This window comes from Lepisma saccharinum, chromosome 22, assembly GCF_977018435.1.
Source record: "Lepisma saccharinum chromosome 22, izLepSacc3.1, whole genome shotgun sequence".
NCBI lineage: Eukaryota > Metazoa > Arthropoda > Insecta > Zygentoma > Lepismatidae > Lepisma > Lepisma saccharinum.
Window position 1 is genome coordinate 48974537 of NC_139250.1, and position 16152 is coordinate 48990688.

At 38.1% G+C, this 16152-nt stretch overlaps 1 protein-coding gene across 1 annotated transcript in view; it reads left to right on the forward strand.

Annotated features, from left to right (window-relative positions):
- The window catches only part of LOC146004860 (uncharacterized), a 48284-nt gene extending 33277 nt beyond the window's left edge, over positions 1–15007 (forward strand). The window contains exon 4 of the mRNA XM_083143886.1: positions 14820–15007. Coding sequence (XP_083000012.1) covers positions 14820–14984 — 165 coding nt within the window. The 3' untranslated portion in view covers positions 14985–15007. The remainder of the gene's footprint in view (positions 1–14819) is intronic.
- Positions 15008–16152: the final 1145 nt, after the last annotated feature.

Consider the following 16152-nt stretch of genomic DNA (forward strand, 5'->3'; position numbering starts at 1 on the left):
AACTGCAGAAATTTCACTTCTGGCGACAAAAAACCGTTAGTCACCTGTAAGGTTCAGGGAAAGGACTTCACGCTATATTTGGATTCTGGTGCGTCTGTGAGCACCGTGTCTGTTGAGATCGCAAGAGAACTGGAAAAACAAGGAAATAAGATTAACAATAAACGTATTAATATTTCTTTGGCAGTAGGCTCTGTACAATCATGTGGGGAAATGTATCTTACTGTACATTTGAATGGGATTAAATTTAATCATAAATTCGTCGTTCTGCGGAATTGTTTCACGGGATTCATCGCAGGTCGTGGGTTCATAAGGAAGGCCGGCATATCGCTACATTTGAAGCAGGGAGGCTACAGTTTTGAGGACAGTAACGTCATTCATTTATTTTCTGCGGAGAAGAGGGAAGTGGGAAAGAGGCTTCCGTTCTCGCAGCAGGGGAGGACGTCGACTGTGGAAGCTAGAGCTGGGCTAACCGCGACGATGACTGCGACGATGGAAAGAAATGAAACTGGAGCTGAAGTAACCACGACGATGGGAAATTGCAAACCACACCCCGAAACTGAGGACATGATTGTCCGTGTCGAATGTTCGACTGACACTGTGCAGAAATCAGTTGCAGATTTCAGCGCTTTGTGTACTGAGGAAAGTGCGAAGCAAATGAGGAAGCAACAGAGGGAAAATTTGCTTCGGAGCACAAAACTGCATGTGGTTCGTATCTCTGGAAGTAAAGAAAAGAAGATTCTTCATTGTTTCCATTCTCTGCCACTGAGGGAAATGAAGAAAACAATTCTGAGGAGCCACGTAGGCTTCTGGACACAGCCTCCCTCATTTCTGAGCAAATGAAAGACAAATTTCTTGCTGACGTAGCGAGGGCTACAAGGAATGAGGAGGTGGAAGGAACGAAGAAGTACAGGGAAAAGGTGAAGACCCAGGCCAAATCTTCGTACTTCGACAACGAGGGAATTCTTAGGAGAAATTTGCCTACGGAAAAGTGCAAAGAGAAGGGAAAAGGGAAAATATGGGCACCTACTTCTCTACGTTCACAAATTCTCGTGTCGTTGCATGATAATGCATTCGTTTGTCATCCTGGGAGATTAAAAACGTTAGCGAAGGTTAAGAAGGAATACACTTGGATAGGCCTAACTAAAGACGTTATCCAGTATTGTAAGTCATGCCAGCCATGCTGCGTATTAAAAGATGACAGGAATAAGAAGCAAGATATCATGTCAAGTAAGGAGGAAACGAAATTCAGGATGGAAGACGCCAAGAAGAAAGCTTGTGATAGGAAACGCCGCAAATGCACGTCTCAGGTGGGGGATAAAGCTTGGCTTAAGGAACATCCTATCTCTGGTGAGGCCCGCAGAGTAACCAGTAAATTCTCGGGGAAGTCCTCTGGATCACACGCAATTGTGGAGCAAACTTCGGCAAATACTTTCAAAATAAAACACAGCGGGGACGGAAGAATATTGAGAGCCAACAGTGACCAGTTAAAGCCTTATTCTTCGCCAGCTGACTTTGCAAGGAAAGTAGCCGAATCCAATTCAGCAAAGAGAGCGCACGTAACTTCGGCAAGAGGAGCAAGACGAAGATATATCCCGGATGCGTTACAAGCTGAGAACCATATTCTAGTCTAATTTCGAAAGGGGATTTTTTGTAAATATTGTATATAGGGATTTATCTATCTTTTCTTTATTCTATCTTTCACTTATTTTCTCTATCACTTACCTCATACAGTACTCATACAAAATTGTCATTCCGCAGTCAATTTCATCGCGAAAGTAACGCAAAGTTAGTGCGTATTCTTTGACCGTGTAATTTCGTCGAGAAGCCGCAATTCGGTGGCGTTGCCGTGAGTCGAACCAGCAGCCTTGGTGACTTGGATGGATTTCCAGGAGACTGTCTCTCATTGGTCCAGGAGTAAGTATGGAAGAGATGCTGAGTGGGTAAGAATCGACGTGTGTTAACCAGCTCCAGTGCTGAGGGAAGATCGCGGATCTCGAAGTACACTTGTGGACAAAATTAGAGTGAACATTGACTGTCAGTGTCGTGTGATCTAATGAAAGTGTGTTTGTAGTGAACAGAAACCGCGGACTAGTGCTTTGTGTATATTATTATTATCTTTCTAGGTTACAGAACTTTGATTTTTCTCTCTTCAGGAAGGGGGGACTATGTAATGATATGATCATTACTGGATCCTTTTTTATGTTATAAATTGTATATGGCTATGTATTCCTGTACTTTTGGGTTCTTGGCCGTTGGGGAGCGGTAAGTTTCCAGTAACGGTTTAGGTCATTAGCGGGGCCTATAAATAGGAAGGGCAGGGGAGCAGTCGGCCTCAGATGTTTGGCGGAGTACAGCAATGTAAGAGGTATCTTTTTCTCTGAGGGGAGCGGCTGGGCGAGCTTTCTTTCCTTATTATGTGAACCGACGGCGGGGATGTTAACTTTCTTTCTTTTAATACACACACTTGCTCTTTTCACATTATTACAATAGTTTATTTCATGTGGGAAACCGGGTACACAACACACATACCTTCAGCCACCTTTTTTGGTACTGAGGGTTATATTTTTTTTTTACTCGTGGAGCCAGTGGCTACGCGAGTCTACACACTCTCTTCGGGAGGGGGCGACAGGGTACACCGGAATGTAATTTTGCGAATAACGGCCAAGAATTAACTTCTGTAAATATAATATGAATAAACCTATATATATCTAAAAGGAAATGGGCGTTAAGTTGTAATTTGAAGAGGTACGTGTCTATTGCCTAAACTAGCGTTACGTATCCCTCATTTTCATTTTCGAGTTACGTGTAGCTAGGCAGCCTGACAGGAAGTATAGGAAAGTGTTAACTTCAGCACCAGCTCAGCGAAAAGCATTCGCCAATATTTGCAAAGGAAAATTGATGAGAGAGAAAAAGGGGAGGAGTTTTGATGAGGAGGAAGGCAAGTTGGATCTGGCTCGGGAGAGACAGGGGAGTTGGTCTTGGGGGTTTGAAGAGAACAGGAGAGTGGATCGGGAGTAAGAAGAAGGGAGTTTTTGAGTTTTGGAGAGAGGAGAGTGAGTTTGATTTTGAAAGAGATTGAGGCTGGATGCGGACTTTCAGAAACTTGTTTGGAAGTGGAGTGCAGCGAAGCTGAGTGAGAATTTGAGAGGCGAACTTCAGCAAGCAAGTGACAGTTACTATAGAAACTCTTCGGTCCACGATTCTAAAGAGAGACAGGTAATATGCTTTTCTAATGCCATCCTTTGCCAATGCAGACTTAAGGTCATAGTAACCCGAATCATGAGAGTTGCCATTTTATAAAGGGTTTTATATATTTAAGTTTATTCTGGTACCTCCTGCAGTATGCAGATGCAGCCAAGCGAGAGCTTACGAGCTACCGCTAACCCCCAATAGAATAATTACTTTCATCTAAACGGCTCCAGGTTTGATCACCGAACCTTCCTTCTGTTCACCTGTGTCACAAGACGTGGTGCAGGTGCGGAATTTCATCAATTTCTATACAAAATGTGATGAAACTTAACGTCATTTAGCCCCCTCCCTAACCCAACGATTTGGCTTTTCTTTTGACACAAAGGGATGTGATGAAAATGTGTGAAATAACAGTCAACAGCGAACCCCTTTAACAACAGGAGATTCACCCTTTCTTCCAAATTAGAGTAATTAGTGCACTATCAACGGTAACTAATGTTATTTCAAATTGCACGTATTGGAGCTATCTAAACTTACATTGGTGAACGTGAAAGTCTTATATAGAAATTGGCAGCGACGATACGAATCTTAGTTATGTAAGATGTTGAAATTTGAGTCACTTCCCACCCTGATAGGCTAATCACCGCTGCAGTCAAGCGCAATACAATGAGGAGGAAAAGAAAATAGAATGTTTTCTTCCATAGCCGCGGGCGATCTGGGTGCAGCCCAGCGCACTAGCTTCGTCGCGGTTGTCCGCGTCGGGTGGCACTATTGTATCGGGAGCGTCCGTCATTCCGCGTCGCGGAAGGTGTTGTCGGACTTTAGGGAGGCCCATTTTGCCAAAAATTCGGCCGGCCCAGGGACGTCCTTGGACGTTTCCCTATCGCTTCGCTCCTGGTAACGCTGTGGTTCGCTCGCGGATCCGGTACCCTGCCTATGACAGATCTCCCATCTGGAAACTTTTCATCATTTCCAGGATTTAATCTACTTTTGAAAAGTACACATTCAAATTTGATGATCCTTTGACGCAAAATTTAGAATGATTTTTTTTACATTACTTTTGTACGTGATTTATGTGATAAGTGATATAACAGTGCAGTAAGCTACAGAAATTATGTGAACTATTTTTTTTACATTTTATGTTCGCGATAATTTTGCTCAGTTCATGTTTCAGTTTTACCTTTCACGTCTTTTAATTAATTATATCCTTAACTAAAAGTTAATAGTAAGATTATCGCTAAGGAGGAAAATAATTTAGTCTTGACTCCGACTAATTTGTACTATGTATTCACTGAGTCCAGCAGCGAGTATGCTGAGTCATTTTTTTTTGTTGTTTATTAATTAAAGTTCTTTAAAGTTAAAATTTATTTTCGTTCAAAGCTGACCGTAACTTGTCGATGATCAAAAATGCATGAGCTTAAACTGTTCAGATTATTGCCAAGAGGATATTAATTTTAAATAAATGTGGTTTTGGGAACGAACAAGGTTCCGCGGTCGACTCATTTATATTCGTAATGACACAATGCTCCTATCTCCATAAGAAGGATGCTTAGCTTCAAGAGATAGTCGAGGAATTCACGAGTCAGTCGTTTTGCCTTACGTTACCTTAATTAAGGACTAAATTGTTTTTATCTAACTATGTGTTGACATGTGAAGAAATGAAACGCTTATTATACTTCTGGCAATGAAGCAGCAATTATGTCCGCTACTGTACGCCGGTCGTACGTAGTTAGAGTGACGCTACCATTAGTTCAGAGTATAAACCGCTCGATTAATTAGTGGATTCTGGTTTAGAAAGAAAAGGTGCTTTAGTCATATGCATAAATAGGCCGAGAAATGAATAATGGTGAATAAAGCGCATATATAGATAAATAAAGCAGTCTGCTAGGGCAGAGTGTAAGATGTTTTAAGCCAATGAAAAGGCTTTACTGAGATGAATCAGTACGTACATATATTATATATATATATTTCTGTTTCAAGCACCCAAAAGTTAGGCAAAGCCAACTTATAATGATTTAACTGGACACAATTAAGAGAGCACGGCGCGGATGTTTCTCACATGTTAGCGAGATATTTTTTGTTGATGTTATATTTTTTACCCTCTCTGAACTATTGCTTTGATGGACAGTTGAATATTCCTCCTACGCATTCATTTTATAGCTCATGACAAATTTTAATACCTAAAATTTCATGTGTATTTATATTATATCTGCTGTTGAAACTTTAAGCCCAATTATGATATTTATATTTCGAGTTATGGCATTCATCAATATCAACGTTCCTTAGCGTTAATTAACCAATTTGGTTTCGTGTGCTTACCTAATCACGACGTTAATCACTTACTCACTGAATAACAGATACACGTTAGAGATTGTTTAAATTAAGGTAAAATTGATTATCAATTTTCATTAAATAATGTTAAAGTTTTGCGAATTTGTACCTATATTTAGAATTAATAAAGCAGAATCGTGTACGCCTTCCGCCTTAAGACCTCATAGTGTTTACATTCAGTCAGACCCTAAACAAGCGGAGAATACGTAGGAAATTGAGCAACCACTAACACAAGAGAACGCGTTTTAGCAGTCACAGAGGTTTTGTAACATTCATCTCTGTCCATCACAAGGACACGAATAACAGGCAACAGCTATTTGGGCGATTTTACGAAAAGTATTAATTTTATATGTGAATATTTATTGGTTATTAAACACATGGATGTAATTTACTAAATTTATTTGCCAATTATGCACACTAGTCAGGCGGAAGAGTGTGGAGTTCACAGGGCGACGTTAGAAGTTTATGAAATGCGCATTGATACAGTGAGATTTATTAAGTAACTACACATAATGAAGAAATGGTGAAAAATACAAAATAATATGTAAATGCGCTCAGTGAATACCATTTTCTCCAGTTACCCAGGGATCCCAAATAACTGGTGAAAGTACCTTCTGCTATCGGCAGAATGGCGATAATGTCCAGTCTGAATAAAGACTTTAGTAAATGTTACGTATATATAAATATGTAAAGCATATTTTAATAGAGACCCGTGAACAAAATGTTTTCTTGACCCTTCGTGTGATATAATACTAGTAATGGCTGAACTATATTCACATAATTAAGGCATTTTATTTTTTCCCTTCTTGCCCACCCACCCTACATATATTTAGTTCCAAAGAGAATAGTTGTAATTTGCATTAATATAAAAGAATAGGAAACGCATAGCTACGATATAATTTTAAATATGTCAATATAGAGCTCATATCACGCCTAATTAAAGAGAATTCAGCGCACTAAGTGGTCCAAAAAGGATTGCAACCTTTTTCACTTTGCATAGTTTGTTAGTAAATATAATATTATATCTTAATTTCCCGTCAGTTCAGGTGTTATCATTTTCGGAAATATTTTTCGCAGCGTTTCAGTATCCGTATGTCCTTTGCAAAAGGTATTAATAATAGCGATGTTTGCCATATATTTTCTTAATACGATTATTTTATTGTGTTCTCGTTTCCCGTGCTCCAAGCCTGTAAAAGAAAAGTTTGAAATACAAGATTAGCATAGGACTGAATGACCCAGCAGATAACGATTTCATTTCATACGGAATCATTGTTATGATCAAGTTGCATAGAACTCGAACAAGATACATTCACAAATGTGTAGTCACGTTTGTTACGTAACGACACCCGCTTGGATCTTTGGCGCATGGATGTTGCGCGTCCACTATTTCTTTCTGTCCAGAGCGCCGCGATTAATCCGAGCTGCAAACCAAGAATTTACCCCCCCCTTTTTTTCCTTTTCCCCTCCAGATTTCTAGTTAAGCTTCGTCCCATCCCGGCGACTCACATTTCTTGCAAGTTAATTTCCTCCATTCCCTTTTACCGGCGTCAGTTAATTCCAGCAAACTCCGAAGGCTGCGATTCAGCGTTCGCATACATCCAGTAACCTTGGACAGTTCCGGCCAAACTATGAAAATTGATACAATGACAGGATTGCAGTATGACAATGCACAATGGCTAACTCCGCTCCTTTTCCAAGGAACTGACTCTGAGCAACGATACATCTCCCGTTACTTTTTCCTGACTTCGCATAATCTGTTGCCTAGCGGCGACTCTATTGCTCTCACAGCCGGGCATGTTCCAGCATGCTTACCTTTTAGAATTTCCCCACCCAAGAATTTTCCCCCCTAGAGTTATTCTGACGTCATGACTTTCTTGCACTTCGGATAATAACTCGATCCAGCGTTCGACGTCGAAACATCAATTCCAAGTTGGCACTTCGAAATCTTCATACATCTAAGACAAAAATTCAGTACTAATAATGGTGAACTGTTGGAGTTCTTTAAATAAAGCATTCAGATATAGCCTATAATGTAGTATGGATATGACAAGTATCTTGACAATTTATTTTTGCTGATGAGATTGTTCATATTCGTCAATAAATGGACACGACAAATGAGATGAGGCATGTTCAATTACCTTTTCTAATTGTTTACTTATTTCTCTTCGACTAGTACCTACGTCATTATTGCGTCACTTCAATTCCTTTTACGTCACCTACATAATTAACATTTGAAGACAAAAAAATTTGGTTCCGCTCATTTACTTTGGTTTATTATCACCTCTGTAGATTTATAGGCAATTATTGCAATTTTGTTAGCCTTCAATCAATATTTTCACCACGTTTACACTCCCGTAATGGTAAAATAATGTCTCACATCGTGAACCTTCACATCTTTAGCATATCAGTTATTTAAAATTGATTTACATTCTTTATTGCTTTTTATTATTAGTTATTATATTTTATTTGACATTAGGCCCCATTTTTAGTGATTTTGTATCTTTATTTGAATGGCATACTCTGGGTTATTGTGATTTTAAAGACTGTATTTTGAAACCTTTCCCTGTTCCTTTTTTTTCATTGGCCACCTCATTCCTATCCTCACCTAATAATGTCTCGTATCTCCATGACGTCTACATCGCATAGCAGAGATTACCTGAGACGCCTTCAACATTGGAATTCTACGCGCCGGCGACCTTCAGAGAGCAGCTCCATTTACCATCGCCTCTCAGTTCGTGGAGTCATCAATTTCAGTTTTCACCCGGCATACATAAACCCGCCGAGTACTTCGCATTACCTCCTCGAACTCAGGACTGCACTGCGACCGTCGGCCGATGGGATTTGTGCTAGCCACCAGAGCACACCTTCAGTTTTCTCCCATTTCTACGCTCCGGCCCTCAAGATGCAGCGGATACACGCCCCCTTTTCCTAAAAGTACTGTCTATATTTCCGCTGGAACTCCAGTCAGAACTACATTCCAGCTCAAAGTGATGCAACGGATGAAAACTTTTCCCGTCATGTGTCCCAGTCTACAAGTTTCAAGTGGCCAGAAGAAAACATGACACATTTTACCCCATCTTCAGTATCCTTCGATTTGGTTACCATTCAGACGCCCGTACGCAGCAAGACCAGCTTTACTTTCATGTACGGTCCCCACCACAAGTGTGTTACCATCTTCGAGTGCAGGCATATGCAACCCGACAAGCATACCTACAGCATTCTCCCCTGGATGATTAATTTTACAGTACAGTTAGCAGCACAAATTAATCCAACTGCTTCTTCCTTCTGTTCACCCGCCGATCTTCAAGATTTACCCCCCACCCCTCATCAAACGTCCCTCACCCAGAATTTTACATCCAGTGGTACAATCATGAACACTTCTCGTTCCTTAAGCTACAAAAGGACCGATATTCTCACGTGATGATTGGGATGTAAATTTTGACACCCTCTTTCCGGTTTTCGCAGTTGCAAACACTTTTGCACGGACTCCATGGAATGCAGTGGATACTACACGCAAGTTCTTTCGTGTGTTTTCAGAACATTCTGGACCTTACATAGAAACTTTTACGCCGTACAGCAAGGACTGTAGGATTAATTTTTTAATAACCAATATATATACACATATAATGGACATTTGATTTTAATATTCCACTCATTATGTATTTGTAGTGGACTAAGTTGTTTTTTTTTACTTGTCACGTGTGTATTCAAATATCTACTCATATTTAATGGACGGTGTTGGACAATTTTGGTATTTTAATACGTAATGCACTATAGCATTATTCACTATAATATGATATATTTTCAACAATCTTTTTTTTCTCTCATTTTTATTGGAAGATCGTACTTATATCTTCTATACATATATTATTCTCTCACAGAGATTCAATGGACGGAGAAACTTGCGTGTGCTTCGATACAATATATATTCACCAGGATCCTCTTATATTAGTGCAAATTGTCTTGCAATTTATTGTGGCGTGAGCAGTTGCTCCCATATTCCTAGTGTTTTGGTGTTAGCCCCTCCCCCACATGCTTAGTGGGTGGAGCCACAACTAATGGCTTTGGCCATTCTAACGTCAGTTCAGCTGACAAGTGAGTTCAGTGGTGTGTGTTTGATGTATCAACATCTTTTTCATGGTTCTCTGACCCGAGCTGACATTACCGCTTAGCTCGAGTTGATATACATTTCTTGGAAGCCAATGTATGCGTGCTCAGCATAAATATTGTAGTACGCACGCGTTCATTTCATTCATGCAAGAGACGAACGAAATATGGCATTGGACTTCTCATTTTTGATTGCCATCTCGGCTTTTAATTTTAGTTTGCTCCCACAGAGCTTTTGTCTTGATCTTCGATAGTCCAAATTAGATTACGACTTGACACCTGTCAACCAAATCTAATTTTGACTGCATTTTTTTCCCTCCCCTTTAGTTTTAGAGTTAGTCTGTAGTGTTCATTTTCACTGATGTGAAATGTATTTTTATTTTTCTTCACTAAATAAATAGACCTTCTAAGGGACTGCATTGGCATAACCGGCACTGTACCTGCAACTTGTCTAAACGTTTTAAAAAAAATCAAAGGAATTTTTATCGCCCAGCTGGATACCGTTACGTATCCCTCATTTTCATTTTCGAGTTACGTGTAGCTAGGCAGCCTGACAGGAAGTATAGGAAAGTGTTAACTTCAGCACCAGCTCAGCGAAAAGCATTCGCCAATATTTGCAAAGGAAAATTGATGAGAGAGAAAAAGGGGAGGAGTTTTGATGAGGAGGAAGGCAAGTTGGATCTGGCTCGGGAGAGACAGGGGAGTTGGTCTTGGGGGTTTGAAGAGAACAGGAGAGTGGATCGGGAGTAAGAAGAAGGGAGTTTTTGAGTTTTGGAGAGAGGAGAGTGAGTTTGATTTTGAAAGAGATTGAGGCTGGATGCGGACTTTCAGAAACTTGTTTGGAAGTGGAGTGCAGCGAAGCTGAGTGAGAATTTGAGAGGCGAACTTCAGCAAGTAAGTGACAGTTACTATAGAAACTCTTCGGTCCACGATTCTAAAGAGAGACAGGTAATATGCTTTTCTAATGCCATCCTTTGCCAATGCAGACTTAAGGTCATAGTAACCCGAATCATGAGAGTTGCCATTTTATAAAGGGTTTTATATATTTAAGTTTATTCTGGTACCTCCTGCAGTATGCAGATGCAGCCAAGCGAGAGCTTACGAGCTACCGCTAACCCCCAATAGAATAATTACTTTCATCTAAAGAGAGCTGTCTCAAGACGCTAGCATCCACAGAACTTCAGGTACTGCAAGTTTTGAACCTCGGGACAAGGATTCAAAAATGTATGGTTGTGTATATTGTGTATGTTGCTGAGAATCAGCTTAAAAGCACAAAATATACCGTTACATGGTTGAATAGTTATAGGCTTTTAAAAATGTGAAGTGATACGTCGTTTACATCTCACTCGGCCGCCATTAAATCTGCACCCGTGACGTAGAGATCACTACTAAAATAGGAGCTATTTTCTCCTTGAGAAATGACACGAAATATGCCATGGCATCTCAAATGTGACAAGATTTCTCACATTACACAGTAGCATTTTGGTCATGGCATAAATGTTAAAAATGCAAAGGCAAATGTTTGACAGGGTTCATGACTGTATATCGTAGAATTATTTCTTCTTCTTCTTCTTCTTCTTATTCTCCATTTCCTTTTAATATCAGGTGTCGGGTTGTTGACATATTTACTAATAAAACAAAACAAATTACTCATTGTTCAATACTGTAATTATGAATTAATTTTTGAATTAACATTATACAAGTATTACATATTTCATTGGTATCATATAGAACATTGTTGGTTTTAGCTACGCCGTGCAAGTCTGTCTAAGCCCACCGCTCAGTTGAAATTTACAAGCAGGTAGCTGGGAGATGCATTACCACAGTGGTTTATAAAGTGTTTGCCCTGAGGCGCCGTGGCTGGCTTATAGAAGTGCTTCGAAATTTCCCAATATATCCAATGAATGATATGATTGTTACACATATGTGCTGATTTAGTACTTTTTTCAATGTAAAATGTTTCTGAATTTGATATATGTGTTTACTTTTTAACTTAGGGCAAGCACCCAAACCACATTAACTGATCGCTGCAAGTGTTGGGCCTACATTATGATTTGAGCACAGAGGAAAAATCTTGAGACACTAAGGTAACAGTGAAACGTGAAATTTTAGGAACACCTACGTCACCGTATAATGTGGCGTTGTCCAGCAAGCGTTGAGCAGCATCTACGTACATCCCATCTGGTTGCTGCCCTACAGTTAAACTGGATACTGCTCAAATTTGATAAGGATTAAAATTCAGCGAGAATGAAATACTTGCGCAGAGAAGCTTGAAACATGTTTTCTTTTCTTGAAAAAAACTGATTGCAATGGTTTGCTACGGATTCCTAGCTAGCAGTCATAACTTCATTTTCCAATCAAAATACATCTATGCTTTTTGAATAGCAATATATATATATATATATATATATATATATATATATATATCAGAAGCGTGCGGTAAGGAAAGGCAGGGCAAGTGCCGCTTCCGTTGTTTTTAAAACACTTTTGATATCTTAAGTTCGTGTTTCTCAATGCCTTTATACACATTAGAATAAAATTTATTTACTATAAGATATTTACATTGCAGAATTTTCATTTCCCCTATTTTCTGTTCTATTGGCTTGAAACATAAACCGGCTGCACCCTTGACGACGCTGGGCGATGCGGCACGAATGACCGCGTTAGAAGAAGAGGACTGCTCGCCTTTCTCCCCGCTTTTCGAGTGACTTATGCAGTTCTTGCATGGTCACCATCACGAAGAAAAGAGGCCGAGGGCAAGCAACACCAAGACCGCATCTGTCTTTGGCAGAGGGTGTTGGAAAGAATTCGTCCACACGAGCCACAAGTGTTGCTAACTTCCAGAATTTTCTGTGAATCCGTAGCACCACCTAACGCGGTACGATTTCACGTTTGAAACTCTATAGTAAAAAACAAATTACATTATCAAGTTAGCCAGTGATCACCAGTCGTATGCTATTTATAAGAAATAAGTAAGAAACCGAAACCCGTCCGTTTATTTAACATCGAAACTTTATGGTAATAGGATGTTTATTATTTGCAGGGTTAAAAAAAGAACGTAATTTAATTTACAGTTGCTCTCAAATATCAAGTAAATCAATTTTTCTTCATGTTTTAAATTTACAAGTTTATATCGAGAGGCTGTTTTTCTTCTTTATAAATCGCGCAGCCAAGATTTGATTTTACGGTATGTATGCACTTCACACACTCAAGCCCGATATATGTTTAATTCCTTTGGAGAAATCTTCCTAGATAAGGACTGTCAACTTGATTTGTTGTTGTGTGGCTTGTGACCCTGCTATGTGTATGTAATCTTTCTGTGTATAGTATATTTCATCATTTTAGTTTAGTTCTTCGTCTGAGGAAGACCCTGATACAGGGTCGAAACGTTACGTGTTAAGTGTTTTTATCTTAATAAACTGACTTGGTCAGCAACTTATTGGTTTTAATATGGAAACAAGGCTTAATTATATTACAATATTATTGTATGTAGGGATGTGTGTAGGCTTATATTATATTTGAATTTGTTATAATTAACCGAAACGAAAAATTAACCCATCGCTTGCCTATCACGAAAGGTCACGGCACGCCCCTGATATATATATACTCAAATGCAAAGGCGTGCATTAAAGATTCAAACGTTTTCGAAATTCTTGACTTAATACTTCAGCAATCATTTAGCCGTGAAATGTGTGAATATGAAAGATAGCTAAGGCTAATCACAAATTTCAAGACCCCTTTAAATAAAGTCTAACCACGCTACTGGTATTAGCAGAAGCAGATAATGTACTAATGCTGTGAATAGTATTAATGGTAATAATAACAGATTGTAAATTCTGTAAGATAACAGATTTGAATATACGTAAGTTGTAGTTTAATTTATGTTATTTTCATTTACGATGCCTTCAAAATACTGTGAAGCTTAAGGTCCGGATTTCTATTACCCAAAAGGTTTAGAAATGTATTCATGCTCCAAAAATATCACAAAACCACAATATGATCTAAGAAGTGAAAACATAAATTAGAAATTACAAAGTTACTATGCCCTTTATTAAGCATTTTACAAATCCGTTCTTTCTTGCAACTAATTTCCTTTCTATACTTGTTTTTGACCATAAAAGAGATAAATTACACATTACATTAATATTTTAGGTGCAAAAAGGCTATATACTTGTTTCCTTTAAGGTAATTCTAAGAGATTTCTAAGAAAATATTATGAAGTGCAAAATATTCGTTTGCATTATAGCATAAACATGGAAATATCTGGTGAAATGTTAAAAAATATTATGATCAAAATATTGCTTAGAGCTAAAATATGATAACGGTATTAATATGTACGATCAATAAAACCAGATCCATTGTTGTTCACGATAGTTAGAAAGTGTTTGGACATAAAGAAAAGTCTTGGATAAGAATATGAAGTAACAGAAATTCGAGAGCTATTGAGAAGTATAATAAGAATATTGTTGGTGTGTTTAAAATACAGTTGAACCTGTGTTTTACGTATGTCAACTTGAAGAGTAAATAATACGTATAACTAAACATTTCTTTCAAGTTAGATTTAGATACCATGTCATATCATTATTAAATACTGCAGGTACTGATTATTTCTGTTATAAAGTGGTAAAGTAACAAAACTAAAAATTTAATTTTTAAATACATTACATTTGCCAATTTATTAGTGAAGACATCCACACTGAAATACTACAGTAGGCAATATAGCTTTAGAGATTTCCTACACAATTTTAATAAATCGTCTAAAATAGGATATCTTAAATTAATGAATCTGCAAACTTGTGATATAAACGATGCCTAAATTTGAAACGTTTTCAATTTTAAATTTTATTTTGATTAGCATCCTTTTCCAGTATAGATTTTACTTTCTGATCAAGGGTGTAACGTTTCCACTTACTTTCTGTAGTCCATGGCAAACCAGTAACAACTTAAAACTGTCACGTCTGTGATATTGTTGTAGCTTGGTTACGTATAAATCAACTGTATTTTATGGAAATTAGTACGTATAGCACCGAATTACGTATAAATACATTATGTACAATTAAGGTTTCATTAACACTTTTTTTAATAGATTTTGCCCGGACTTACAGTAATTTACGTATAAAGCATAATTACACAGAACTGAGTTACGTATAAAGCAGGGTCAACTGTATATGTATTTGTTGTTTGTTACCTAGGATTTCTTCAACTTGTACTTCTCCTTCTTGCAAAAGAAGCACGTGTTCCCTGACGACATGTGTAAACGCACGTGGAGGAGGTTCATGGACAGGATGATAGAGCTACTCAGCTCACCTGTGGACCTGCTCGAGGAATCGGAGAATGAGAGCGTGAGTTCGACCTAAAGCTCACCTGAGATGGCCGATTGTTGCTGTACTATTCACGAAGAACTGCACACTTGGGTTTTAAAATGAAAGCATAAAGTAAAGAAATACTGTATTAACACAGATATAAGCTGTAATCGTTTTCTTCATTAAAAATCTTCGTAGAAAGATACACGTTTATGAACGACACCGGAAATTATTGTAGAGGTAGCGATCAACAAGAGAAAACTAAGTGCATCCTTTACTGGTTAGGACATCAATTCATTCTCAAACTATTTTAATCTTCACGCCTGATCGACTTGCATTTGTTATAAATTCCATACGTAAGACATTGGAGAAGACGCTTCATGATTTTTCGGGAAAAAAGGTTTGTATATTCTTCACACAGTGTCATATCCCATGCCAGTCTTCCGTCAATCAATTCTGTTTTTCCTTATTTATTTGCTTGACTCCCCGGGGGTGGAAACACAACATGAAAACATATTGCACGTTGTGACCCATAAAAAGATTTACAGCCAAATAGCGAACCGTTGAAGTGACTCATTCGCATTTTTCCACATGTTTAGAACGACTTCAAAACAGCATAGTGTCCTAGATACAGTAGGTCTCACATGTCTCATCAGATGGCACAAGGGATAATTTGAAATGCGAATAGTCACTTGAAGATATCCAAATTATAATTTAATTGTGGATGCTAGGATCCAAATATCTCAGTACAAAAATCTCCCCCCCCCCCACAAAGACAATTATATAGTCATTATAAACGCGAATAAAGTAATAAAACTTTGAAGGGAACGTCTAAATTCATCAGATTTAGAATATACATTCAAATGCATAAGGTTTTTGTAAATGGCATTTAAACCATCTTTCCCGACTCAATAAAATGTGTCTAATATTTTATGATATGAACAAACTTACAAGAAAGCTAAGCAATTTTCAATCTTAAAATACATTTAGTCCCTCTTGATGTTCATGATAATATTTTCTTTTGCAATGCAGGAAATAATGTTATTTTGAACAATATAGTAAATATTATTATTTTTCAACTTCGGGTTAGAGAAAACTATTTCTTATATTTTTCAGATACAAATCTGCAAATTTAAATAACATTAACTAACACATGTTAGTAAGATTTACACAATGATTGTTGGTAATAATGTTACTGACGGGTACGAAGCGAGAGTATCAT